The 25,734-nt window shown below is 41.5% G+C and overlaps 1 protein-coding gene and 1 pseudogene across 3 annotated transcripts in view; one reads left to right on the forward strand and one right to left on the reverse strand.

Annotated features, from left to right (window-relative positions):
- The window catches only part of Cfap53 (cilia and flagella associated protein 53), a 53,442-nt gene extending 49,946 nt beyond the window's left edge, over positions 1-3,496 (forward strand). For 2 of the 3 annotated variants that reach the window (XM_021236620.2, XM_004855132.3), the window contains one exon: positions 617-3,418. In XM_021236620.2, the coding sequence (XP_021092279.2) occupies positions 617-845 (229 nt within the window). In that variant the 3' untranslated portion in view covers positions 846-3,418. Of the gene's footprint in view, positions 1-616 lie in introns of all 3 variants that reach the window. The other variant, XM_021236621.2, reaches the window with a different exon arrangement.
- Positions 3,497-24,126: 20,630 nt separating this feature from the next.
- Positions 24,127-25,118, reverse strand: LOC106010279 (leptin receptor gene-related protein pseudogene; annotated as a pseudogene).
- Positions 25,119-25,734: the final 616 nt, after the last annotated feature.

Consider the following 25,734-nt stretch of genomic DNA (forward strand, 5'->3'; position numbering starts at 1 on the left):
TGTTATATGTCTTTTACTGCAATAAAAACCACATCATAAATTTTAAAGTATGTCATATATTAAAAGTATGGCTTATATGTGCAAAAAATTATGTAGTAAATACTGAACAGAATGACCCACCCAGTCCTCAGCAGTGCCAGACCTCATTGCAGGGGTCCCCTGTGTAGATCCTAAGCAGGAAATAATAGGCAGGCCAGCTCTGGGAGGACAAAGGAGAAGCTAAAGTGGCATGCCAGTGTAAACCCATTATTTGTTTGCCATTCTGCCTGATTTTTTTTTCCAGTATTGGGTATTGAACCCAGGGAGTGATGAGTTATATCCCTAGCCATTTTCAACTTTTATTTCAAAACAGGATCTCACTAAATTGCCCAGGCTGACCTTAAATTTAAAATCCTTCTGCCTCAGCCTTATAAGGAGCTGGGATTACCGATGTGTACCACCATACCAGGCTTTCCAAACAATTCATTGTGAAAATTTTTAGACATACAAGAACTCATCCTGATTTTTACTGGAAATCTTAATTTGGTTTCACAAGTTATATCTTAATTGTAATGTTCTAAACAAATCCACGTGGTTACTTTTATAATTTTACAATTTGACATTTCTAATGCTCTAGATGCTGTGGTCTAGCCCAAGAGTACAGGAAGCAACTTCAGATGCAAATAGCCCACCAGCAGCAAGCCCGAGAGGCAGAGAAGGAAGAGAAGCACCAAGAGTTTGAAGCAGGGATAGCAGCAAACCAGAGTTGCCTGGACAAGATCCAGGAGATCCTGTCCAGCCATCCTGTGCTCCCCCGGAACATCCATCCCATGCGGAGGGCTTGCCCTAATAAATTTCCACCATAGTAGCTTACACATCAATGTATCTTCTCTTGGTCTTTTTTATTTTTAACTTGCTTGATGTTCCTTTTAACTCATGGATAAACCATCTGTTTCTCAAAGTTTGTATAATTCATTATACAGAATTTTCTTCTTTCAAATAAACTTATTCTTTTTTTAGATGTGATAAACTTACAAATCAGAATAGTCTATTCTGTATCATAGTTTTCCCCCTGACTTTCCCTTTCTTACACACTTATTAGTAACTAAGTTTTCTGATATCTACCTACCCATTTTACATTTCCTCTTTTTCCCTTTTGTTCTTGCTCATATTTATAATTCAGTGTCAACAGGGCACTTACACAAGCGGGACTGGGACTAACAGCTACTTTTCATAAACTCACATATTCAGTCATTCAGTGAGTATTTATGAGTGTCTCTAACATGTCAGGCACTATGGTAGACCTTGAGGCTTGTAGAGAGCAGGCTGGGCTCTTAGTTACTCCATTTTATAAATCAGCAGTTTACCCTGAGTTATTCCATTTTGAGTGCAAATGCTAAGGCCAAATGTCTTCCCATCTGTGGGTGCAGTTAGACAACCACCAGATGTTGGACACATAAAACTTACCAAGAATAACAACCACTAGTTGCACAGCACAATTATAAGGTACAGTCTGAAAAATAACTCATTCTTGCTAATAAAAAATTACCATCTGTGAACTTACTGAATTGAACCAGGGACATATAGACACTTGGACCTATTGGATCGTATCAAGGACACCAGGCACATGAGCTTATCAAAAAGACCAAAGAATGATACAACCCCCTAACCAGAGACATCTAAAAGGTTGGAAACACAGGGTAACCAGCACTGCAAAATGGAAGTTTTTTCTTTTATAGATAAGCAGTTTCTCGAAACTTGCTCTTGCTGAGCACATAACCAACACCTTCTCCTCAGCCCTAGAGAGGTGACAGAATACACAGATACACCAGGAGGCCGGGAGCCCAGTTTCCTTTTCACAAGAAATGGGACAAAGGAAGTGATAAAGCAAGTTGGAGGCCTACATTGTCTCTCTGTACTCCCCCTCCCCTCTGTTCCTTACTGTACAAGACCCTTGCCCACCTGTATACAATGAAATGACGATTTGAGGCAAATAGGCCCATCTCCTCAGAGCTAGCTTTAAATAAACCCCTTTTCCTTTTTACCAAAATGTGTGGCTTCCCTTGGTTTGGTCAGCGAGAACCAAATGAATCTGAGCTATGCACCTAAGTGGCCAGTAACAATAGCAACGCTAACTCATCACCTCATCACAGACCACATGTTAGAGCCTCTGCCCAGCAGGTCACCATGGTGATAAACTTCTGACTCTGATTCTGGAAATCATCTCAGTGCAGGTTTCCTTACCCTTTGATGCTGCCCACTTCAAAAGCCATCCAGATTCTTTCACCTTTATAGCTCTATACCTGGGTTCATTCACACCTTATCTGACCACCTGTAGTCACTCTGCATTTGTACAGTATCAACTCTTTACTCTTGCTCTTAGTATTCTCTCCAATCCTGTGGCCGTCTTGACCCTTTCTTAGCCTCTCTGTAACAGAATTAGTACCATTTGAAATGTGATATGCAATTTGAGCATCACGGATATTAGTAATTAAGATTGGAATGGGGCCTGTAGATGTGGCGAGGTGACAGAGCTCTTGCCTAGCATGTGCAAAGCCCTGAGTTTAATCCCCTATACTGAAAAGATAAAAAAAAAGAAATGGAATAAAGAAGTTGCAATTGCCATGGTCACAACTACCAATTGAAGTTAGAAGTACTCCATGAAGTAAAGCTGATGAAAATGATGTAGCTTGTGAATTTATTGAGTCAATAAATTCTGACATTGTGCGAAGACACAACTATGTCAGTCTATGTAAATGGCATGGGTCACTCATGACAAGACTTCAACAAAAACTAAACAAGCCTCTTGCCCTTATGGAATTTACATTCCAGTGGAAGAAAATAGGCCATAACTGTTAAGTACTATAAAGAAGGAAATGACACGAATGCTATTTTGTCTTATTTTATTTTATTTGTGATGATCAGAAAAATCTTATCTGACTTTGGAAAAGAGATCTGAATGACCTAGTTATTGGAAAACAACTTTCGGCAGAGGAAAGAGCCAATGCAGGGACACTGGGGTAGAAGATTGCTTAGTGTATTTGAGGTATGTAGTATTTGTGCTGAAGCAAAGTGAATGAAGAATGAAAGAAAATTAGTAAGTGGCAGGGGCCACATGTTGGAAGGCCTTGGAGCCACGGCAAAGTCTGACTTTTCCTTGGCTATTGGAAGCTGTTGTAGGGCTTTCAGCAGGTGAGCAGCATGATATAATAAGCTGCTGGCTGCTGTGTTGAAAATAAACATCAGGGAGAGAGAAACAGTTAAGAAGCTGATGGTATAAACCAGATAGGAGGTGATAGGGAAGGAGCCAGCACAAGATGACTCCTAACCATCTTTTCCGTTTGTATTCATGCCTTATTACATTAAGACCAATAGTGTTATGGTTTGGATCTAAAATGTTCCCCAAAGTGTCATCCGTTCAGATGTGAGGCTTCCAGAATGTGATTAGATCATGGGGATGCTATGTTCATCACTGGATTAATCCAGTAGTTGGAGGAAGTAGGTTACTAGGAGCTGACCTATAAGAGTTTATTCTTGTCCCTGGTTCCTCCTCTGCTTTTTGGCTACCAAGGGTTGAGCAGCTTTCCTCTGCCATATCCTTCCATCATGCCTTGGAGCCAGCTAACCATGGATTAAACTCACTGGAAATTGTGAGCCAAATAAAGCTCTTCTCCTTTAAAGATATATATCAGGTATTTTGTCCCAGTGATGGGAATGTGAAAAGATGTAACTTCCAAGTCTAGGTCGTATAAGATGCACCAGTTTCTGTCTCAGTCTCTTGGATTATTCCCTCAGGGGAAAGCTGTCAGCCACTGACACTGGTAAGCATAGGATTGATTCTTAGGGAGCCCTCTGGAGAGGCTCACTGTGCATTGTACATTCCAGCTATGTGACTGAGTAACCTTGGACAAAGATCCTTTAACTCCAGCCTCAGACAGGCATCCAGGTGACGCTAGCCTTGGCCACATCTTGACTGCAATTTGCTGAAAGACTCTGAACTGGAACCCTTCTGCCAAACTGCTCCAGCTCCTGACTCACAGAAACTGTGACAGACAATCCATGCTTTTGTGGGTTTTTTTAATTCTAATTTTTTCTTTATTTTAAATTTTTATTAGTACATGTTTGCAGTACATAATGATTACATTCATCATGGGGAATTGGTACATGTACATAACACATCTTCTTTTTATTTCCTCTTTCCTTCCCCTATTGTGGTTTTAAGCCACCAAGTTTTGAGGTGTTTTGATAGCAAAAAGGAATTAATACAAGGTGGTACCTGAGGCACTGTGAGACAGTCAAATTTAGACTGTATTTTGAAATTAAATCCAGCTATATTTGCTTAAAATTGTGCATGTTGGATGTAGGGTTTGAAATTCAAATATGACCTCATACTTTGGTCAGAGCAACAGAGCAATAAATTGCCCTTGTGATAAAATTAACATATCTCTCAAGCTACAAATCTGGAGGTATCCTTAATCAAATGAATTTGAAGAAATTAGGAAATTATTGGATAACTCTGGTCAGTGATCTGTCTGGGATTTAGCAAAGTATTTTGCATTTATCAAAGCATGTTTTCTGGTATACCAGTTTTTGTGAAAAACAAATTTGGAAAGACTGTGGACCAGTTTCCATTCCTGGAGAGTCATTAGGCACACAGAAGTATCAAAAGATTCTGGGGGAAAAAAAAAGATTCTGGGTAACCCTAAATGAACTAAAGCCAGAGCTACCTTTGTTTAATCTTCAATCCATACTCACTGGATCACATCTGTTAAAGTAAAACACTGTTTCTGAAGTGCTCATCTTTCTCTTGCATGTTCATATAACTTACTACATCATTGCCATAGGGTATTCAAAAAGCCTCCTATAGGATATTCCTTTCTAAATAAAGCAGTACTTTATTTCTAGTAGCTCTCGCCAATGTTTTAATGTAAAATTTTTGGAGAAATTTATTCTTTTAGATTAAAGTTTAAGAGCTATGTTTAGATAATTCTATACTATAAAATTCAACCATCAGTGATTTTTAACTGGTTTCAGAGAGCTTTACAGCCATCACTCCAATCCAGTCTTAGAATACTTCTATCAAATCAGATAACAGAAATAAATAATTCATAACTTTTAAATTGCTTGCTGTTCTGAGTAGCATGATAAAATATCATATCATCCTTCCTGCCTAGGACATGAATCAGCCCTTTGTCCAGTGTATTCACACTGTATATGCTACCCATTCATTAATCACTACATAGCCATCTTAGTTACTATACCAACTCCCACAGTATCACAGTACTTGTGTTCACAAGTACATTATTTTACCTCATAATGGTCCCCAAATACAAAAGTAGTGATACTGGCAATTTGAATATGTTAAAGATAATCCATAAAGTTATAAAATTAAGCATTCCTAAAGAAATTATATTACAATGGAATTCTTCAAACAAGCACCAGATGGGCAACTTCCTCATCTCAAAACTAACAGAGAGGTACTGGGAATCCTGTGACGAAAGGCTATTTTGGGTCTTCAGAAGCCTACCCATTTCTTCTGATTTTTTGTATCTGAACTAACGTTCTCCTTCCTATTAGGTAAATTTTCCAGAATGAATGTTAGACTTGATTCACTAGTCACAAGCTAATATCCTTAGCTTGACCATTCTTCTAAGAATGCAGTAAGATGTCATATTAGTCCAATGACAAAAATTTCCTCACTTTACCTTAACCCACCTATGTAGTGCTTTCAACAAAGTATTCGCTGGAATAGTTATTTATTTATTTTTTTGTTTTGTTTTGTTTCAAGACAGGGTCTCACTATGTAGTTTGGGCTGGGGTTGAACTCACTATGTAGCCCAGTCTGACCTTGAACTTGTGGTGATCTTCCTATCTCAGCCTCCTGAGTGCTGAGACTACAGGTGTGCACCACCATATCTGGCGAGTGTATTGATTTACAGTTACCTTTGTTCTCTGTCTGCACAAGAAGTTATAATGGCTTCTTTTTCTTCAGAACATTCTTTAGGGCAACTTGAATCTGTGTTTCTAGCCCTTGGTCACTCATATTTACCTCAGAATACAGTAAACTATTTTCTTATTTCCTTTAAAGCACAGTTATTATTTTACATTGACAAGTGCTTCTTTTTAGTAAAAATAAATGAAAGTACGATATTTGGAAAGACCATATTCTTACAAATTTTATTACAGTATATTATTATAATTGTTCTATTTAATCATTATTGTTGTTAGTTATTGCTGTGCATAATTTATAAGTTACACTTTATCATCAGTATGTACATGGCGGAAAAAAAACATAGTGTATACAGGGTTGAGCAGTATCTGCAATTTCAGGCAAACTGGTTATCTTAGAACGCATCTCCCATGGATAAAGGGGAGCTACTTGATAAGGTCAACCAAGGACTACTGCCATCTTACTGCTTTTCATATGTTTACTCATTTAATCCTCATGACATCTTTTGAGGGAAACCCTATTATTTCAAGCCCATTTTACAGCTGAGGAAACCATAGGGCATATTGAAACTAAGAGAAAATCTAATAAACTACTAGACTTAACCCATTTCATTTGCTTTTAGTTACTTGCTTTTAGCGGACTTAAAATCAACAATTTTAGGCTGGACACAGTGGTGCATACCTATAATCCCAGCTACTTGGGAAGCTGAGACACAGAGTACTACAAGTTCAGTGCCATCCTGGGCAACATTAGTGAAACCCTGTCTCAAAATGAAGAAATGAAAAGGTCTGGGATGTAGCATAGCATTTTCTTGGTTCAGTTGCTAATAGTGAAAAAATTACCAATTTTAAATGTCACATACCTAAGCAATATTTTAATCTCCCACTAACTTTGCTATAGATAACTCCTCTGACATATTGGTCACCATAGTAATGGTTACCTAAGCTATTTTTCAGGAACTTGGAGGCTGCTTTTGATGAGTTCAAACTAGTTAAAACCACTTACTCTTTATGTGAGCCTGTACAAGTGTCTGGTGGGTGACCTTCTGACATGAGAGGAACAAAATATCTACTCCCAGGGCATATTAACCCCACCATTTCCTGAATAGATATCTGATAAAGAGCCATGAAGTTTGATTATTAATGCACAGATCAGTGTTTGCTCTCCTTTTCCTTACTTCCAAACACCTCTTCCCATGCCTTAGATTACTTTGCTTCTTTATCCCATAAATACCCATAATGTCATCCTTGGGAGGTAGATTTAAGAATTGTTCTTCCAGGGCCAGGGATTTAGCTCAGTGGTGCTGCCGCCTGCCTGGCAAGAGCAAGGTCCTGAGTTCTATCCCTGGTACCAAGAAAAAAAATGTTCTCCCATCTCTGCTTCCACCATAGCTACTTCATGAATAAGCTTCTTTTTTGAAAAACGCATCATGTCAGTGATTGACATACTGTGTATAGTAAGCAAAGCAGGTCTGGTTGAGTAACAATAACAGGTTGAAAAACTTACCAAAGCCACATAGAGTAAGAAACATTAGGGTCTGTATTAGAGTTCTCTCAGGGATCAGAATAAATAAAGATATAATTATTCAAGGGGATTTATTAGGTAGGCTTACAGTATCAGAGATAGAAGAGTACACAATGGTTTTCTGCTCACTGGAGAGCTGAAAAATCCAGTAGCTGCTCAATTCAAGAAGATGGAAGCCACAGAATAAGAGTGATCAAGGATACAGCACCAGTGAAAAATCAAAGGCCTAGAAGCTCACTCTAGAATTGTAGTGTGAGTTCACACTGAAAGGCTGAAGAAACTGGAGACCAATGTCCAAAACAAATGGCAAAAATTGGAGCTCTTCCTAAAGCAGGAACATTGCCATGGCTTGTGTGACTGAAGGGTCTATGGAGTGAGAATCATGGTGAGGGATTAAGAAAAAAGAGAAACAAAGCTGGGGCCAGGTGGAGCCTTATTCCTGATAGGAGAAAAGTTCTGCTGGGCAACTGCAGCACGTTTATTTATAGTGGTAGAGATAAGGGAAGTACAGGAGGAGGTAAAAGGGGTTGGTCTGTGACTGGAGCCAGGAGAGTAGCTAAGGTCTGCAGAAAATCATACTTTGATGTTTTTATGGGGAATGGACAGGGAAGAAGACACATAATTCTTCTCGGCCATGCTTTGCTCTGCCACACCCTTTTGTTGCCTGTTCTCTTCCCACAGGGCCCTGCCTCATCCATGGGAGAAGGAGATTAGGCCTGGCCATAGTGATCTACAGAGCAGTGCTCCCAGCATCTCCCCCATTCTGTTTTGTAGCTGCAGCTTGTGATGATGTTGTCTCAAGGCAAGTTTGGTGAGTTGTCCTAGGAAGACACTGCAGAGGACTAGTAAACAAATCATTAGTAGCAACAGGAAAATCAGAATACCCAGGATCATAGCAATTCTATGTTTGGCCAGGTTAAAAGGATTGAATCCATTCAACAAATCAAGAATTGATATTGCCATGTCCTCGGGGGTGACAGAACTAACTCGGGCATGCTGAATGGACAAGATCTGTTGATGAAGCTTTTGGAGATCTAGGCTGAGATTGGTATGATGAAACATACCTATTAAATGTGCAATAACATTTTTCCAGTCTCACTGTGATTCATTGTAAGGAAGAGCAGTGATGCAAACGTGAGGGTATTCAGCATGACACTGCAATCCTTGACAATATTGTAAGGCTTTAACTTGATTGTCAATCTCTAGCACTGTAGCTTCTAAGGGATTAAGCTGCACTTCCAATTTAACATCAACATTTTCTTGGGTCTCAAGGGCATAAGAGGTATTTTTTGCTAAATGATTGACAAACTGCACTTTCTGTACATTTTGTGCTAAGGCCACAGATGCAACCACAGTGGTGGCAAGCAGAGTAACTAGAGACATAATTCCTTGGATAATAAGTCCTACCATCCAACAGGGGTGAATGAGCTGTCTGTGTATTTCTTCCAGTACTTGCAGTCCATGATCACGATACTAAGGGCCAGAAACATTAGTGGGTATCATGACAAAGGATGGCCTATATAATATTAGCACATTTTTATCCTTGTTAATGTTAGTAAGGCAGGCAGTGAGAATACAATTTTTGCAACTGACATGAAAAGAGTCTTCTTCTAGAGTAATATTGAGCTGTCCAACTAGGAGGACATAAGGGTTTTTTGCACACAAGCATGTGTCCAAATCTTATTGGCCCTTGTATGACTCCTGTCCTTAAGCTACAACTAGAGAGACTGATGACTTGTAAACTGGCAGCCAATTGCCAAAGATCTCTTTGGAAGTATTTTGATGACATATGTAGTACCAATGCCAGAAGATGGCCAGTAACATTGTACTTTGTATGAGATCAATCCTGTAAAATTATATTTTGTATAACTGTTTCATTTACTTCATGGGTGCAACAGTCTTTTCAAGAAGCATACTTGAGAGGGGAACATAACAAGTGACATTATGGCCAAAGGAGAGAGGGCATGAAAGGTTATGAAGATTATCTGTTGAGGTAAGATTGAAACTATTAGCACCAACTCATCTCAATTAGTGCCTGATGGATTATGGACAATGGCTGTCTTTTCAATTACCTGAAGTGAGAGACAGAGGAAAGATAGGCTGAGACAGAGAGGGAAGCCCATTCTAATTATAAGTGGTAGATGTAGGAGAGATATGAGCATCAGACTGGCCCCTCAAAATGTTGGACTGATTGGTAAAAATAGGTACCAAAGCAAGAGTTTCCCAAGGAAAGGGATGAGCCAAAGGCTGGTCTGAGTTTGTCCTCCATAGAAACACAAGCAAACTCTGGCCCCTGTGTTATCAATTGCATTGAGCCATATTACATTTTAGTTAGGACATCCTTTGAAAACATTTGTGTCTAGGATATGTCTGTAGATTTATCTTAGTATCAATGGAATTTTGATGGGGGATATTTACTTTCCATGAATGGATTTAAAAATTTTTTAAATGAAGGCAACTAGAGAAGGTGACAAAATCTAATTGAGCTTGTAGAGGTAGCTGTACTCCCCCTTTCTTGTTTATGCAGATGTGTTTTTAAGGAAAAGTGAGTACACCCAACAATGGCTTGACTGTATGGGTTATAAGGACCTATAATGTGTTTCACTGGCTTGGTTATCTATAATAGCTCTTTTTGAAAGGGCTGTCTCCAACTGCAATTAGGGGAGAAGGAGTGCAGGTTTCATCTAACCGCTTTGAGCTGAAAAGGGTCAATGTAGGGAAGACCACAGTTAGGGGCCCCTTCTAGGGAGCTAATTTAACAGGACTTAAATAAAAATCATGTGGTGATTTAGTAATCATAAACTCACTTTTTAAGGTCAATCTGGTGGATTTCGTTAAAGAAAAATGTCTAGCACATTTGTTGATATTATCTGTATGATCACTTTGAGCTTTGCAGCCTATAGCTAAGATTAAACAAAATTTTTAAAGAAATTAGAGCATGTATAGTCAACATATAAGCACTAAAATAAAAGGGTGATTTTGGAAAAGAGCCATGTTTAGAAACTGTTTTTAAGGGATCAAAATAGTGAATGTAACTTGTTGACCTGTAGACCCTCCACTAATGGAGATTATCTATAAGTCTGATATTTTGTCATAATTTTAAATGTAGCTGTAAAAGGACTAAAAACTTGATAATTTCAAAACACAATTTGAGCCAAAATATTTTAAAAACTGTTCTTGAGTTCATATAAATTTCATCTAATGACCCATAACAGTTGTTAGCTACCGGTGTATCTGGAAACTGTCAGAAGGGGTCAGCAATTGGAGCCTCTTTTTAAAGTCTAGCTATATAACTATGTTCTTGACTTTACATATATTTAGTTATACTTTTCTACTGGGTGTTTAAGACCAAGTTTCAGTGAGACCTATATTAAATAAAAATAACCTCGGGGATTTAGTTTGGTGGTGCCACCACCTGCCTCGCAAGTGCAAGGTCCTAAGTTTGATCCCCAGTACCAAAAAAAATAAAATAAATCTCTTGCTAACTATCAAGGTCAATAAGGTCTCCTCAGGCAATATCTTGGAACCATGTATAGAACCTCTCAGCTCCTGTCACTGTCAACCATCAGGATGTGTCATAGTCTTGCTTGATCATGTTGCTTTCTGTGAAAGCATGGGAGATTTTTCTCCTCCAGGTGATATTCCTTTGGCAAACTGCAGTTGTTGTTTTGGTGCCCAACAATCTCCCTGCTCAGGAGGTTAAGTGACTTACCAAAAAATATAGAAAAGGTTCCTTCATTTCCTGGATCTTTGTTGACCTTGGAGGCCCAGGGCCAAAATATTGGCTGTCTTCTTAGCCCAGATACCTTTTTAGTGCTGGTCTCTGGACTTTAGTGGTTGAACACCCAGAAGAGAAGATCAATAACATTAGATTGCAAAAGAAGTAATGAATTTAACTATTATAATTTTAGCTGGATAGCAAGCATTTTGGAATTTAAAATATAGTTAGATGACTGTTATTTTTTATCAATCATGGTTGTTCTAGTAGTTGAATTCCTGTGGAATAGTAACAGAAAAATCTTTAAATCAGGTGTCACACATAATACTTTAGCATGACAATCATGATGACATTATCTTTGTAACACACTTAGATATGTATCTTAGTATAAAATAGCCATTGTTAAACACACTCACTCCCTTCCAAAAAACACATAAAAACAGGAAACGCTTACTTAAGTTATTGCCTTTTGATAGAGTGCCATCTAAGGAAAAGGTATGGGCCTATAAATGTACCTGTTATCATGAGTAGCTGGAGCATAAGAGAAGGGCAAATACCTGGATCAAAAGGAGGTTATTACCATAAACAATATGTTGGAAGACCTGCATAGTAGAAGACATGAATACATTTTGTACACCAGAAAAGTAGCAATAATAATTATTACAATTATATGAAACCTTATGTCCTGTAGTGTAGTTTGGTACCAAAAGTATCTTTTTAATAACACCTTGGTTTTCCCACTGAAAATTTTATGTTTTGAAGATGTCTGATATAAACATATTACAATAACTTATTTAGAACTTAACCCTTTGATGATAACCAATGCAAATGTTTTATAGTAACATATTCAAGCAATATTATTGGGGGCGTGTCTTCCCATAAGGCTATGAAAATCACTGAGGCTCCCATTAGTGAGCAAAGACCAGAAAAACTGTTTTCTGGGCAGCTGCTTCTTTATCAATCAAGAGGAGTCCCATCCAGCCATCTCCCCAAACCTAAAAGTCTCTATTTAATTACCTTGACAATTTTTTATTAACCTTTAAAAACCAGATTGTAATAACTGACATTATTTATAACCAATAAAATATTTTTTGAGTTATTGAATGTAGACAGCAATATGTGTGAGACCAAGATGAACCCAAGAAATGCCATCTTGGCCTGTAGACGAACTCCCCCCATACCCCTCCCCTTATAATGTAGATGTTTTTGTAACTGCTTGTTCTGCTTCTGTAAACTTGCTTCATTGCTTCTTGGAAATGGTTGGTGCCTGGTGCCTCCTTTTAACCACAAAACATCCTAACCTGACAAGGCAGCAAGATAAGATAGCTGAGTTGTGAAAAATATTTTTGCAACCAGTCAAAAACATGTTAACCTCCCCTTGAATGTCTCTTCTTCAAATAACACCTATAAAAGCTATGCTGTTATAACACCCTATAAAAACTGCTGTTCCTGGACTCAGGGCTTCACTTCACTTAGGGAGTGGAGTCCACGCACTTGAATAAACTCCTTTCAGTTTTAACTTTGTCATTTTTCCCAGTGTTTGGTGATCAACCAGCTCACTTGGCACAACAATTCTGGAGGCCCCAGGAAGATCACCATCACTTGGTGACTTCTGTCTGGTGGGTAGCCCCTGTCTCAGGCTGCTGTGGCCCAAGAGAGCCCCAGGGAGGCCACTCTGACCATTTGATCAGGGCCCTGGGGGCTTGGGTCTTGAGCAGAGTATTCAGATCATTCCAGCCATACTGAGGGGAGTTTTTCTGGAAAACCTCTGGATGTCAGGTAAGAATCTTATGATTCTCAGTCATCAGTCAGTGGATCCAAAAGAGGGTGAAAGGGAAGTTGGATGCTACAGTAATTCCCCCACCCAGGGCCTCATTGCAACAGTGGGAAGCCTTCTGGTATGGTCAGTTTACCCCTTCGGCACCCAGAGATATAGTCTGTCTAAATTTCTGTGTATCTGTTGTCTGTTGTCTGTCAGCTTACTCTGTGTGCCTTTTGCTTTCAGTTTTGTTCTACAGTGAGCCATGGGATCTGGATTGTCTACCCCATCAACCCCCCTTAAGTGTATTTTACAACATTTCTCACAAATGTATAACCCACAGAAAGCAGATGAATATGGCATCAAATTCTCAAAAGGAAGACTCTGGGCCCTATGTCAACTAGAGTGGCCATCATTCGGGGTGAGATGGCCAGATGTGGGAAGTTTTGATATTTGGACTACCCAACAGGTTTGGGACAGGGTCACAGGGAAGGGAGGGCCTCTTCATCTTGACCAGTTTCCCTATATTGATGTATGGATGGACCTCATAGAGGACTCTCCTCCTTCTCTTGATTGCCCAGGATTGAGACACAGGAGGTTTGTGGAAGATAAGATTCACAACAGATGAGGACAATCAATAGTTCTTGTCACCAAGCCCCTTCCAAAGTGTAAGGTTTTTCAGGCCCTGTGGGATGAGGATGACTTCTGTCCTCACCCACCCCCTTATCGGGCTCACAGGGAAGGGCCTGAAGAAGACCCCACTCTCCCTCTGATTCTGCCCCCTGTGATTCGTCTGTCCCCTCTGTGCCAACTGATTCCCTATCCCCTCCTCATACCTGGTCAGGACAGTCCTACGAGTCTCAAGGGGCAACCAGCCAGGTAACATCCACTGTCCTTCCTTTGAAACAGGTTGAACCAGGTGGAGGATTCATCTATGTTCTTTTCACCACTAGTGACCTTTATAATTGGAAAAATAAAATTGCTCCTTTTTCAGAAAAACCTCAGGCTTTAATTAATCTTCTAGAGTCTGTCTTCCATACTCATCAGCCCACCTGGGATGACTGTCAACAACTCCCTCCATACCCTCTTCACCAAGGAGGAATGGGACCGAATTTTTCAGGAGGCCATCAAGGCGGCCCTAGGTCCCAACCCTGATCCTGGCCCTGGTACTCCAGCTTATCTGCAGAGAGCAGAGGCTGAAGTGCTGACCCAATGACTGGATTGGGACCCCAACACCAATGCAGGTAGGAGAGACCTGGCCAGTTACCACCAGCACCTTTTGCAGGGACTCCGCCAAGTGGCTAGGAAGCCAACTAATCTGACTAAGGTGAGTGAGGTAAAACAGAATAAGACAGAGTCCCCCATGGTTTTCCTGGAGCACCTTCTAGAGGCATATTGGGTCTATACACCCATTAATCCTGATGCTCCAGAAAATGCAGCTGTGATAAATCTGGCTTTTGTGTCACAGTCAACCCCAGATATTAGAAAGAAACTTCAGAGATTGGAAGGGTTTAACAGAAAGAACAGGTCCAAACTCCTGAGTATAGCAAAAAAAGGTTTTCAACAACCAGGGTTCCCCGGAAGAGATAATCACCAACTGGCTAGGCAAAGTTACTATTGCTGCCCTCAAAAACTATGAGACAAGTAAGCAGACCGGGAGACCTAAGCCGGAGAGACCCCTGCGACCTAAGCTTGGAAGGGACCAATGTGCCTATTGCAAACAGACTGGACATTGGAAAAATGAGTGTCCCCTCAAGAAGGAAAAAGAGGGACAGGACCAGAAAAAGACACAGGAGGTCCTGACCTTCGAAGATATGGAATAGGAAAGTCAGGGCTCATCCAAACTGAGCCCCCATGAGCCCATGGTAAAATTAAAAATCGGGGGCACACCGACTAACTTCCTGGTAGATACTGGGGCAGCCCATTCAGTACTGACTAAACCTTTGGGAAAATTGACAACATGAGAGACTTTGGTACAGGGGGCTACCGGCAAGTGTGCTCAAGGTTATAAATGGATAACTGCTCAAACGGTAGACTTGGGTCACAGGCAAGTGAATCACTCCTTTTTGGTGATTCCAGAGTGTCCATACCCCTTGATTGGTAAGGACCTGCTAAGGAAATTGGGTGCAACAATTACCTTTACAGAGGAAAAGGCAGACCTGAGACTAGGTATCCCACAGTCAAAGTTATGGTGACTTGCCCATTGACCTCTGAATACCTGATGCTCTCAGAGCCAGAGGACAAGTCAGCTGGGCTGATTGGTGACCTACAAACAGAGTTTCCACTTGTGTGGGCTGAGACTAATCCCCCTGGGTTAGCTGGCCATCAAGTTCCTATAGTGGTAAATCTAAAGTCCAATTCCCAGTCTGTTTTGTCTGACAGTATCCCATCAGAAAGGCAGCAAGAGAAAAGATTCAGACACACATCAACCAACTCCTACATGCTGGAATCTTAAACCTGTGTCAATCACCTTGGAATACCCAACTCCTGCCTGTCCAAAAGCCTGGTACTTCTGACTACAGGCCTGTCTAAGACCTCCGAGAGGTAAACAAAAGAACTGAGACTGTACACCCCACTGTGCCAAATCCCTATACCCTGCTGAGCCTCCTGCCCCTGCAACAATAAGTCTACACTGTGCTGGACCTCAAAGATGCCTTCTTTGGTCTGTCATTGGCTGAGGTGAGTCAGTCCCTTTTTGCCTTCGAATGGGTGGATCCCAAAGGAGGGTACTTGGGACAGCTGACCTGGACAAGATTGCCAAAAGGGTTCAAAAATGCTCCCACCCTGTTTGATGAGGCTCTAAATAAGGACTTGGCTCCATTCAGAGCGTCTCATCCTGAAGTGACCCTTCTCCAGTATGTAGTTGACCTCCTAGTAGCGGCTGATGATCAGGACACCTGTATGGCAGGTACTAAGGACTTGTTGGGATTGCTACAAAAATTGGGATATCAAGTGTCAGCCAAAAAGGCCCAGATCTGTGCCTCCCAGGTCACTTACCTTGGGTATGAGATTGACAGGGGCACCTGATGACTGTCTCAGAGATGGAAACAAGCTATATTACAGATCCCAACACTCACCACAAAGAGACAGGTGTGAGAGTTTTTGGGAACTGCTGGTTACTGCTGACTCTGGATTATAGGGTTTGCGGAGATTGCAAAGCCCCTATATGCAGCCACACCCAGAAGAAACACACCGTTAGTGTGGACAGAGACTGAACAGAGGGTGTTTGAGACCCTGAAACAAGCCCTTGTTCAGGCACCAGCTTTGGACCTCCCAGACATTGGAAAACCTTTCCGATTGTTCTTGGCTCAGAAAAATGGAGTGGCAAAAGGGGTCCTTACTCAAACCTTAGGACCCTGGAAAAGACCTGTGGCATATTCATCCAAAAGGCTTGATCCTGTGGCTGCTGGCTAGCCACCCTGCCTCAGAGCCATCACGGCAACAGCCCTCCTCATAAAGGAGGCAGACAAGCTAAGCCTGGGTCAGGGGCTTACGATCAGCATGCCACATGCAGTCTCCTCCATGCTGCAAGGAGGCTCTGAGTGATGGATGTCAAATGCCAGACTGACTCAATATCAGGCGCTCCTGATTGACCAGCCCTGGATCAAGTTCACAGAGGCCACTACCTTAAACCCCATGACCCTGCTGCCTGCCTCAGACCTGATGACCCCTCTACATGACTGCAAGGAGACCCTCCAGGACATAACCATGACCAGACCTGATTTGCAGGATGTGCCCCTAAAAGACCCTGAAGAGACATTCTTCATGGATGGAAGCAGCTTCGTCAGGCAAGGAGTCAGGTATGCGGGGGCAGCAGTGGTGGATGGCCAGGGAGTGACAAGGTGGGCTGCTGCTCTGGTATCTGGCACTTCAGCCCAACAGGCAGAGCTGAGGGCTCTTACTCAGGCCTTAAACCTGAGTTAAGGGAAGGTTGTCAACATCTACATGTATAGTTGGTATGCCTTTTCTACTGTACATGTTCATGGAGAGATATATAAACAACAGGGCCTGCTCACCTCAGGAGGGAAAGACATTAAAAACAAACATGAGACTCTAGCTCTGCTAGAAGCTGTATGGAAGCCTAAATCAGTGGCTATAATACACTTCAAGGGTCATCAGAGGCCCAACACATCAGAGGCCATAGGAAATCAAAAGGCTAATCTAGCGGCTAAATTGGCTGCCAGAAAACCAGTGGGGATGGCCCTCACCCTGCCCCTTAAAGCTTTTCCTGAGCTGCTGGCTACACCACACTATTCATCAGAAGAAGAAAAACAAAATGCCCAGGTGGGGGCTGTACAAGATAAAAATGGATGGTGGAGTCATCCCAGCAGCCGAGTTTTCTTGCCTCAGGCTCTTGGCTGACAGCTAATTCAACAGATACACCAGTTTACTCACCTAGAAGAAAAGAAACTCAGACAATCGATAAGTTCCAGATTCTTAACCCCTAAGCTGGCTGCCATGGTCCAGGATGTTTGTGCCCAATGCCAGATATGCACCCAGGTAAATGCCAAGGTAATGCTTGGAGGCGAGGGAACCCGACGCCGAGGTGAGCATCCTGGGGAAATTTGGAAATTGGATTTTACTGAAATCAAGCCCAGCCATGGATATAAGTACCTGTTGATTTGGGTAGATACTTACTTTGGATGGGTAGAAGCCTGCCCGACTAAAGAAGAGACAGCTACAATAGTTAGTAAAAAGTTATTACAGGAGCTCATCCCCTGATTTGGCCTCCCCCATGCTCTGGGGTCTGACAATGGCCCAGCCTTCATGGCCAAGGTATCCCAATTGGTGGCCAAGGCCCTCAACATTGATTGGAAACTTCATTGTGCCTATCAGCCACAAAGTTCAGGGCAAGTGGAAAGCATGAACCGTACCTTAAAAGAAAAATTAACTAAGTTTGTTTTGGAAACTGGAGGAAGCTGGCCAGACTTCCTCCCACTGGTCCTCTTGCAGGCTAGGTGCACTCCTTACATAGAAAAGTTAATTCCTTATGAAATCACGTTCAGGAGACCACCTCCCTTACTGCCAAGGGTGAATTTGGAAAATGTATCAGAATGTGAAAATCATACTTTGTTGAATTCTTTAAAAGCCCTCCAGGTAATCCAACAGGAGCTGCAGAATCAAGTTCAGGAGGCCAGGCTGACCCCTCAACCTGAGGTCACCTGCCATAAATTTCAGCCTGGAGATCTGGTGTTGGTAAAGAGACATTCATCTAAAGCTCTGGAGCCACATTGGGAGGGACCTTTCTAGGTGATCTTGATGATGCCATCTGCTGTAAAGGTCATGGGAAAAACACCATGGATACATCACTGTCACATTAAAACAGCTCCTGAAGACACCCTGGAGGTCAAATGGAAGATCATCAGTCAACCAGGCAACAAAAAGCTACGACTGAAAAAGGACAAATGATGTTTGCTATATTGACCTGTAATTCAGCATTTGTCATGATCATTATTTTTAAGTCATTATTTTCTGAAACATTGGCAATATTACCCCAAAGACAATTGGATGTTACTGGTAATGTTTGGATTCAGCTGGCACAATCACTTAATCTGTCTGAATTCTGTTTAAATGTAGATGTAAATTTCCATTACATACTAGGGAGTTGTCTCATCACAGTGTGTACTCCCTTGAGTCTGATGTAGCCTTACACCCTGTTTAAAGACATCCCAGGAAAAAAAATCTTACATATGAAGATAGTTACAATTGGGGGATCCCCTCTTATTTTAAACCAAAAAATCTTATTAAGTTATATACATCTTGGGTGATTATGTTAAATCATATACAATGTGCTTTATATAAAAATTTTACTACAAGATGTCTAAGATTAAAAAGATCAGAAAAATTGACTTGTTATGAAGAACAAGAGATCATATATGGTGAGGGTTATATACCCTTACCATTAGGATGGTTTTATACATGTGAAGCAGTAATGTTTAATTATATCCCTGCCTACTTGTCTGAGGCCTGGTGCTGCTTGAGTCAATTGCCCATAATATTGCCAGATAGAACTGATTTGATAAAGCCCAACAGAGTTAAATGGTGGTCGCCCTATACTGAACCAGGATTCGATGATGATGTAGGTCTTCTAACAGATACTGAAGTGATATCTATGATAGCATCTGTGGTTGCTCTGGCTTCCATAGGGGTTCATGATGAAAAGGCGGTATGAAAATTGGCATGTAAGGTGGTCAAAGGTTTAAACCCCACATCATCTACATTGGCACTAATTAATCAGGAATTATAAGAACACTGACAAGCTATACTAGACAACAGGGTGGCAATAGATTACTTGCTCCTACTCCATCATCAAGGATGTGAAAAAGTAAAAAATATGTGCTGTTTTAATATGACCAACAACAGCCCAGGGATACAAGAAAAAATAAAACAATTAGAAAAGTTGGTAGAAAAAGTACACAATGAAAACTTAGGATGGGATTTGTTCCACTGGTTAACCCAATGGTTGTCTGACATGCAATGGTTTAAACAGCTTTTTCTTGTGGTCATAGTTGTGATTGTGTGTTTATTATCATGTTGTTGCATGCTAAAGGTCATAACCAGGTATGTGTCCAAACAAATAGACAATGTGAAAATCATGTTGTTAAGCCAGATGTATGAACCATTGCCTCAAGAAGAAGAAGGAGACTATGTAGAGATGACATGTAGAGATGAGATGATGAATCAAAGGTTTGATTCTGTACAAAAAGCAGTCGGGAATGTGAGACCAAGATGAACCCAAGAAATGCCATCATGACCTGTAGATGAACTCCCCTCATACCCCTCACCTTATAATGTAGATGTATTTGTAACTGCTTGTTCTGCTTCTGTAAACTTGCTTCATCGCTTCTTGGAAATGGTTGGTGCCTGACACCTCCTTTTAACCACAAAACATCCTAACCTGACAAGGCAGCAAGATAAGATAGCTGAGTTGTGAAAAATATTTTTGCAACTAGTCAAAAACACGTTAACCTCCCCTTGAATGTCTTTTCTTCAAATAACACCTATAAAAGCTATGCTGTTATAACACCCTATAAAAACTGTGCTGTTCCTGGACTCAGGGCCTCACTTCACTTAGGGAGTGGAGTCCACACACATGAATAAACTCCTTTCAGTTTTAACTTTGTTGTTTGTCTCAGTGTTTGGTGATCTACCAGCTCGCTTTGCACAACAATATGCATTACAATCAAAGCTAAACTTTGATGTCATTTTGATCAGCTAGCAACCTGGAGGAAAAGGAAGGCATGCTTTTAACTTTATAACATTTACCTATAAGCCAATTTAAAGTTTAGGCAAATATCTTTTAAGAAAAATTTTTAAGGGAAAAAAGTAAAAATATGTTGTTGGGCTCAAACAATTGGACAGACAAACAAGCAAACATATAAGACAATTTATGAAACTAGAGTGCACTCAAATATATTTGGCCAATTTGAATTATAACATTTCTTTTATAATTTTTTGGTTATAATTGTAATTAAGACTAGTCAAAACTTTTGTAGGACAACTAACAGAGATCTCTTGTAATTAGAACCAGAAGTAATAAAAGTGATTTATACCTGTAAGTGTAGTCTTTTATAAAAAGCTACTAATAGAACAGTAGCATGATCATGTGTTATATTCTCAGAAGTCTGTAAGCTGAAAGTAGAGAGAAGAGCAAGTTAATCCTATAATTACAATTTTAAAATTTGCAATGTAGAAGAAATGTTTTAAATACACCAATTAAATATCTGGAAACCAAACATCAATTAAACATTACTTTAAGTTGGAGATGAAAGGTACATTTGTCAATTAGCCAGAATTTATAATTTGATTTTTATTTTGGTTTTTTGTTTGTTTGTTTTTTAAGTTTCCCCTGCCCAGCAAGACAGCACAGCTGATAACATGGAGCAAGTAGACTATAGCAGGCACTGGGCAGTAGTTTAGCATTTGGTCTTTTATCTCTGATCTTCACCATTTTTGTTTTAATTGTTTTAAAACCTTATGTTTTGTTTTCCAATATTTGTGTAGAAAACAATAGGGCCCAATGGAATTTCTTGTTAGTGTAATCTGCCAAGCAAGTTGTTGATATGTAAATAGGCAGGGCCAGGAGAGAATTATACCTTCCTTCATTTTGTGAAGTCCCACTCCAGGAGCGGGGGAGGTAAGGGAGCAAAAGCAGGCAGAGCAGTGGGTGTAGGCACCTTAAAAGTCTCCCTTGCCTGTCTGCAAGGAATAATGAAGTCCTACCATGTGGCGTTTTGGAATTTCTTTGTTCTTGCAAAGCAGAAGTTCGAGCCTACAGTGCAGAAAAAGTTGTAGATTTAACTTTCCACCATGCCAACAATGAAAGCACTATAATACTTGCCTCAAGAGTTCTGCCACCACCTTCCCCACTGAGTACATCCCCACCAGAGCCACCACAGCAAGAGGCAGCAAGTTCCCCAGGTGGAGCCCACAGCTCCAGACTGGGCAAGACCTCCCCACAGCTCCACATTTCTGGGTAGTCTCTTTTGATTTAAGAACAATATTTGTTGCCTGATCTTTAGGGGTGGATTCCAAGGAGGCTCCATCATTAAAGCACTCATGGATTAGAGTCCATAAGGAAAAGGTATATATAGGGACCTTTTCTGGTCCTTCTGCTGTGTAGCAGGCTCGTAATTCTTTCCCCACCCTTGTCTATATGTCCGGATTCACAAAATTCAAGAATTTTACTAATTGGGATATCTTACTATCTAGCTTTTAAAAGTGCCACAAGCATTTCTGAATATAGCTGTCACTCATGGGATCCAGATTGCCCCATGATTTACACCTGGTGCATTTCCAATCTACCTCATCCCTAACTTATTCCTGCATGCATACACCCCTGAGTCATCCCCTTCACCTCAATCTGCAAGTTGGTTTCCTCCCTTGTACTCCTACTCTGCCTGTTTCACGCACCAACTGCCTCAGCCTGTGTGGCTGAAGGGTCCATGGAGTGAGAGTCATGACGGGGGATCAAGAAAAAACAAAGAGACACAAAAGAACAAAGAGAAACAAAGCTAGGACAAGTTGAAGCCTTCTTCCTGGTGAAAGAAGTTCTGTCAGGCAACTGCAGCACATTTATTTATAGTGGTAGAGATAATGGAAGTGCAGGGGGAGGTAAAAGGGGCTGGTCTGTAACTGGAGCCAGGAGAGTAGCTAAGGTCTGCAGAACCTCATGCTTTGATGGTTTTATGGGGAACATACAGGGAGGAAGGCACATCCTCTTTTCGGCCAGGCTTTGCTCCACCATGCCTACCCTCTTGTCACCTGTTCTCTTCCTATGGGGCCCTGCCTCATCTGTGGGAAGAGACAAGTTAGGCCTGGCCATATTGATCTACAGTGCAGTGCTCCCAGCAGAACATGGCTCTTTTTTTTCATTTTTATTCTGCCCAGCCTACAAGCATTTTGGCTGCTGCCACCCTCATTCAGGATGGATCTTTCCCCCTCAGTTCAGCTGGAACTATGTGTGTTATCCACAGACACACCCAAAACAGTGCTACAATAATCTGCTAGGCAGTTCATATTCAAGTCAAGTTGCCATAACACAATTAATTCTCATATTCTCATAATCTACCTTTTATCAAGTTGACAACCAAACACGCCTCCTTAAACCATACTGAATCTCCAAATACAATAGAAGTTCATAATTACACCAAACACGATACAACTACCCTGTGTACAAGTGGAAATGCACTAATTTTCTTCCCTGAAAGGCAAAAATTTTCTTAGAGTGATGCTTACTCTTCTCCTGAAATTCTGTAACTTAAATACTATAATGTCAATTTTTTTATGTTCCCACTGCATTTTTTTCTTTTGTGTTAGAAGTGAAATTTATTGCAATACAATAAGTGCCAAGTGCCATGATTAAGAATGTTGCTTAAAATTATAAAGTATCTAAATAATTTTTCTAATGGAAATATTGGAAATAACAACTTGAACAATTGTACATGTAAACAGAACACTGAGGACATGAGATCCTGCACAGTGTCAAAACACAGCATTACACATAATCCTCTGAGGAGCCATGCTTGTCTGTCCCCTGTCCCCACAGCCCCAGCCCTGGCCAGGGAGGGAGCACTGGTCCCGAGGGGCTCAAACCTCAAGGTGGACGTGTTCCAAACACACAGCAGTAGCTGCACATCTATGTTTTAAAGTCACTGGTTGTAATCCGATCAAGTGGTTCCAGTTTTTGTATTTCCTTTTCTCAGCAGATCTTGGCTAAGAAGATGAGCTAGATCCATGATCTCAGGATTCAACCTGACATGCACTGCTAATGATTCATTCACAGGTGCCTTAAAGTTTTACATGAAGGATAAGAAGTACATCAAAATGTCAATAAAACTAAGTGATCCACCCTCTGCTGCCCCCATGTCCTCTTGTCTTCTTAAGAAGTGGAAGTCAGAGCCATTGAGAGGAAAGAGCACATAGGCCCTGGCAAGGGAAGGGCAGGTTGGGGAATGATGAAGCATTACCCATCCTTTCTTCCAAGACAGGCCTCCCTTCCTGTGCCCAGCACTGTGACAACAGCCACTGCCTCTCAGGTGTGAAGGGCATACCTGTTCCCTGCTGAGAACACATGCTGCAGGTCTGACAAACAGCCTGTGTACTACAGTGTGAATCTCAGACATCAAAGGGCATCTGAACTCAGGCAGGTGGGGTATTTTCTTACAAAGGAGAAGGTGACACCCAGCAAGTTTAAGTGGTTGAGCCAAAGGAGGACAAGGCAGTCAGGGTCGATGCTTATTCCTCCATGGCAAAGGTTGTCAAGCATTAATGTGTACATGAGTCACTCAGGAGTGGGCCTTTGTGTGCTGTGTATCTAACAAGGCCCAAAGTCCAGGGTTCTACTGCTGCCCTTGATCTGTGGACCCTGTTTGGAGAGGTACAGGCCTGGGGCACACAGGGGGCTGACTCTGTCTCCCTGGGCCCTGGGAGCCCTGCCTGAATGAGCAGCTGTCTACACATGGCGCTGACTCTGAGCACACTGCAGCCATGTGAAGAGCCAAACAAATGACATAATTCAACTTTTACTTGCTGGAAATAAAACTAACCTCTTACTTGTGGAGTCTTCCTTAAAAATGATCATGATAGGAAGGTATAAAAGCTCAGCATATAAAGGCCATAGTAAAACACCTCATGTGTACACAAACAAACATAGTACAAAGTCTAAGGAACGCAGGGCTCTGTCAGAGCAAAGTGCTACCACTGCACCCAGCCAAAATCATCTTCTCTTCCAAAGATGAGGAAAAATCCTTGACTTGTCAAGAAAATGACAGCGTTGCCACCAGCACCAGGCTGCAGGCTCCCCACTTGATCAGCCACACAAGCCAGAATAACAGGAAACCCAAATGCAGAAACAACGATCCTGATGGTAAAGAAGTAGGCCAGCTCCTGGCAGGCACTGCTGGCCACATCAGAGTCATAGGTGACCTTCTTGGCAATGCAGTGGGGCAGGAGTGAGATAGTGTGGAAGACCAGCATGAACAGGGGCCAGTAGATGCTGCAGGTGGGCCAGGGAAAGCCACAGTTACACTAAGACAGGCTCTCATTTCAAAGTCATTATTTCAAATGTCTGGGTCAAGGAATTAATCGATCATGGGTATTAAACATAAGATGATTCTGCCAGGTATAATAGTGATAATTTAAAAATTACTGGCTGTTAATATGTATGTAGCTTAAGAAACAACTATAGAAGGTATGACCTACAAATGTTACTGTTTCCTGTATGGCTGAGCTGCAGTTTCTTTCAGGACAGAGTCTAGATCATCTCTGCTCTCCCCATAGAACATGCTGTGGCTGTGTGCTAGCTGGTGTGTGCTAAGTTAGTAAAGATCTTCTGAGTGTGCACAAGGCTGAAAGTCTTCAGTGCTTAAAGATAAAGGCCAACTTCCTTGCCTTGGTCTAAAAGGCCTCATGGCGGGTAGTACTTCTTCGCTCCTTTTGTACCATTTTCCCTCATTCTCCTAACCTGTGGCCACAGTGGCCTTTGCTTGGGCCACACTTCCCTTCCTACAGGCAGTGAGCTAATGCTGGCCGTGCACCCTGCAGGTCCTGCTCACACTAGAGTGCAGAGCCCTCTGAACTCTGCCGGCACTGGCTCCGTCCAGTCTCCTCACTCACATGAGGACAGGCTCCATCTGCCTCGGTCCCGCATCATTCATCTCCAGGCTGAGAACAGGCGCTCCGTTCATGCTTGTTGAATGGATTAAAAAAAAAAAGAAGGGATTTTAATATGGAAGGTATAAAAATAGATCACAACAGTACTATAGTGCAGTACTGTTTATTACAATAGATCACAACAGTACTGCAGTGCCAAACAACAAAATGGCTTTCTTTCCAAGTTTCATTATTTCACATTTATTAAAAATTATCATCTGGTCTCCAACTGCATTTGCTCTGTCATCATCTTTGTCTCCATCAGTTAGACACTTACGATGCTTCACTCTTTGAGGAACAACCGAGCCTCCCCTTGCTTTCAGGAACAATTGTCAGCAAAGTGGAAGCAAGGATGGCTTTGCAGCCACGTTACTGGGCTCCTCTCGGGGCAGAGAGGAGCTGAAGAGTGAGAAGGGGGTTTGCTCTTCACCCAGAAGACCTGGGCGGCCTCCAGGAGGTCAGACTCTGACTTCTGGAGCTAGATGGATTTTGTATGTTTCAAAAGTCACCACAGTACTGCTGCAAGGGCTCTTCGAGAATCTGTCAAGACCCTCATTTTCCTGGTGAGGAAATGGCTCATGGAGAGGGGAAGAGGCTCAGAACAGGTGTGGCCGTCACTGACCCAGCCACAGCCGAGAGCTGCTCATTCTT

Source organism: Heterocephalus glaber, unplaced genomic scaffold (genome assembly GCF_053883595.1).
Source record: "Heterocephalus glaber isolate CG9 unplaced genomic scaffold, H.glaber_assembly_v1.0 deba00000331, whole genome shotgun sequence".
Taxonomy (NCBI): domain Eukaryota; kingdom Metazoa; phylum Chordata; class Mammalia; order Rodentia; family Bathyergidae; genus Heterocephalus; species Heterocephalus glaber.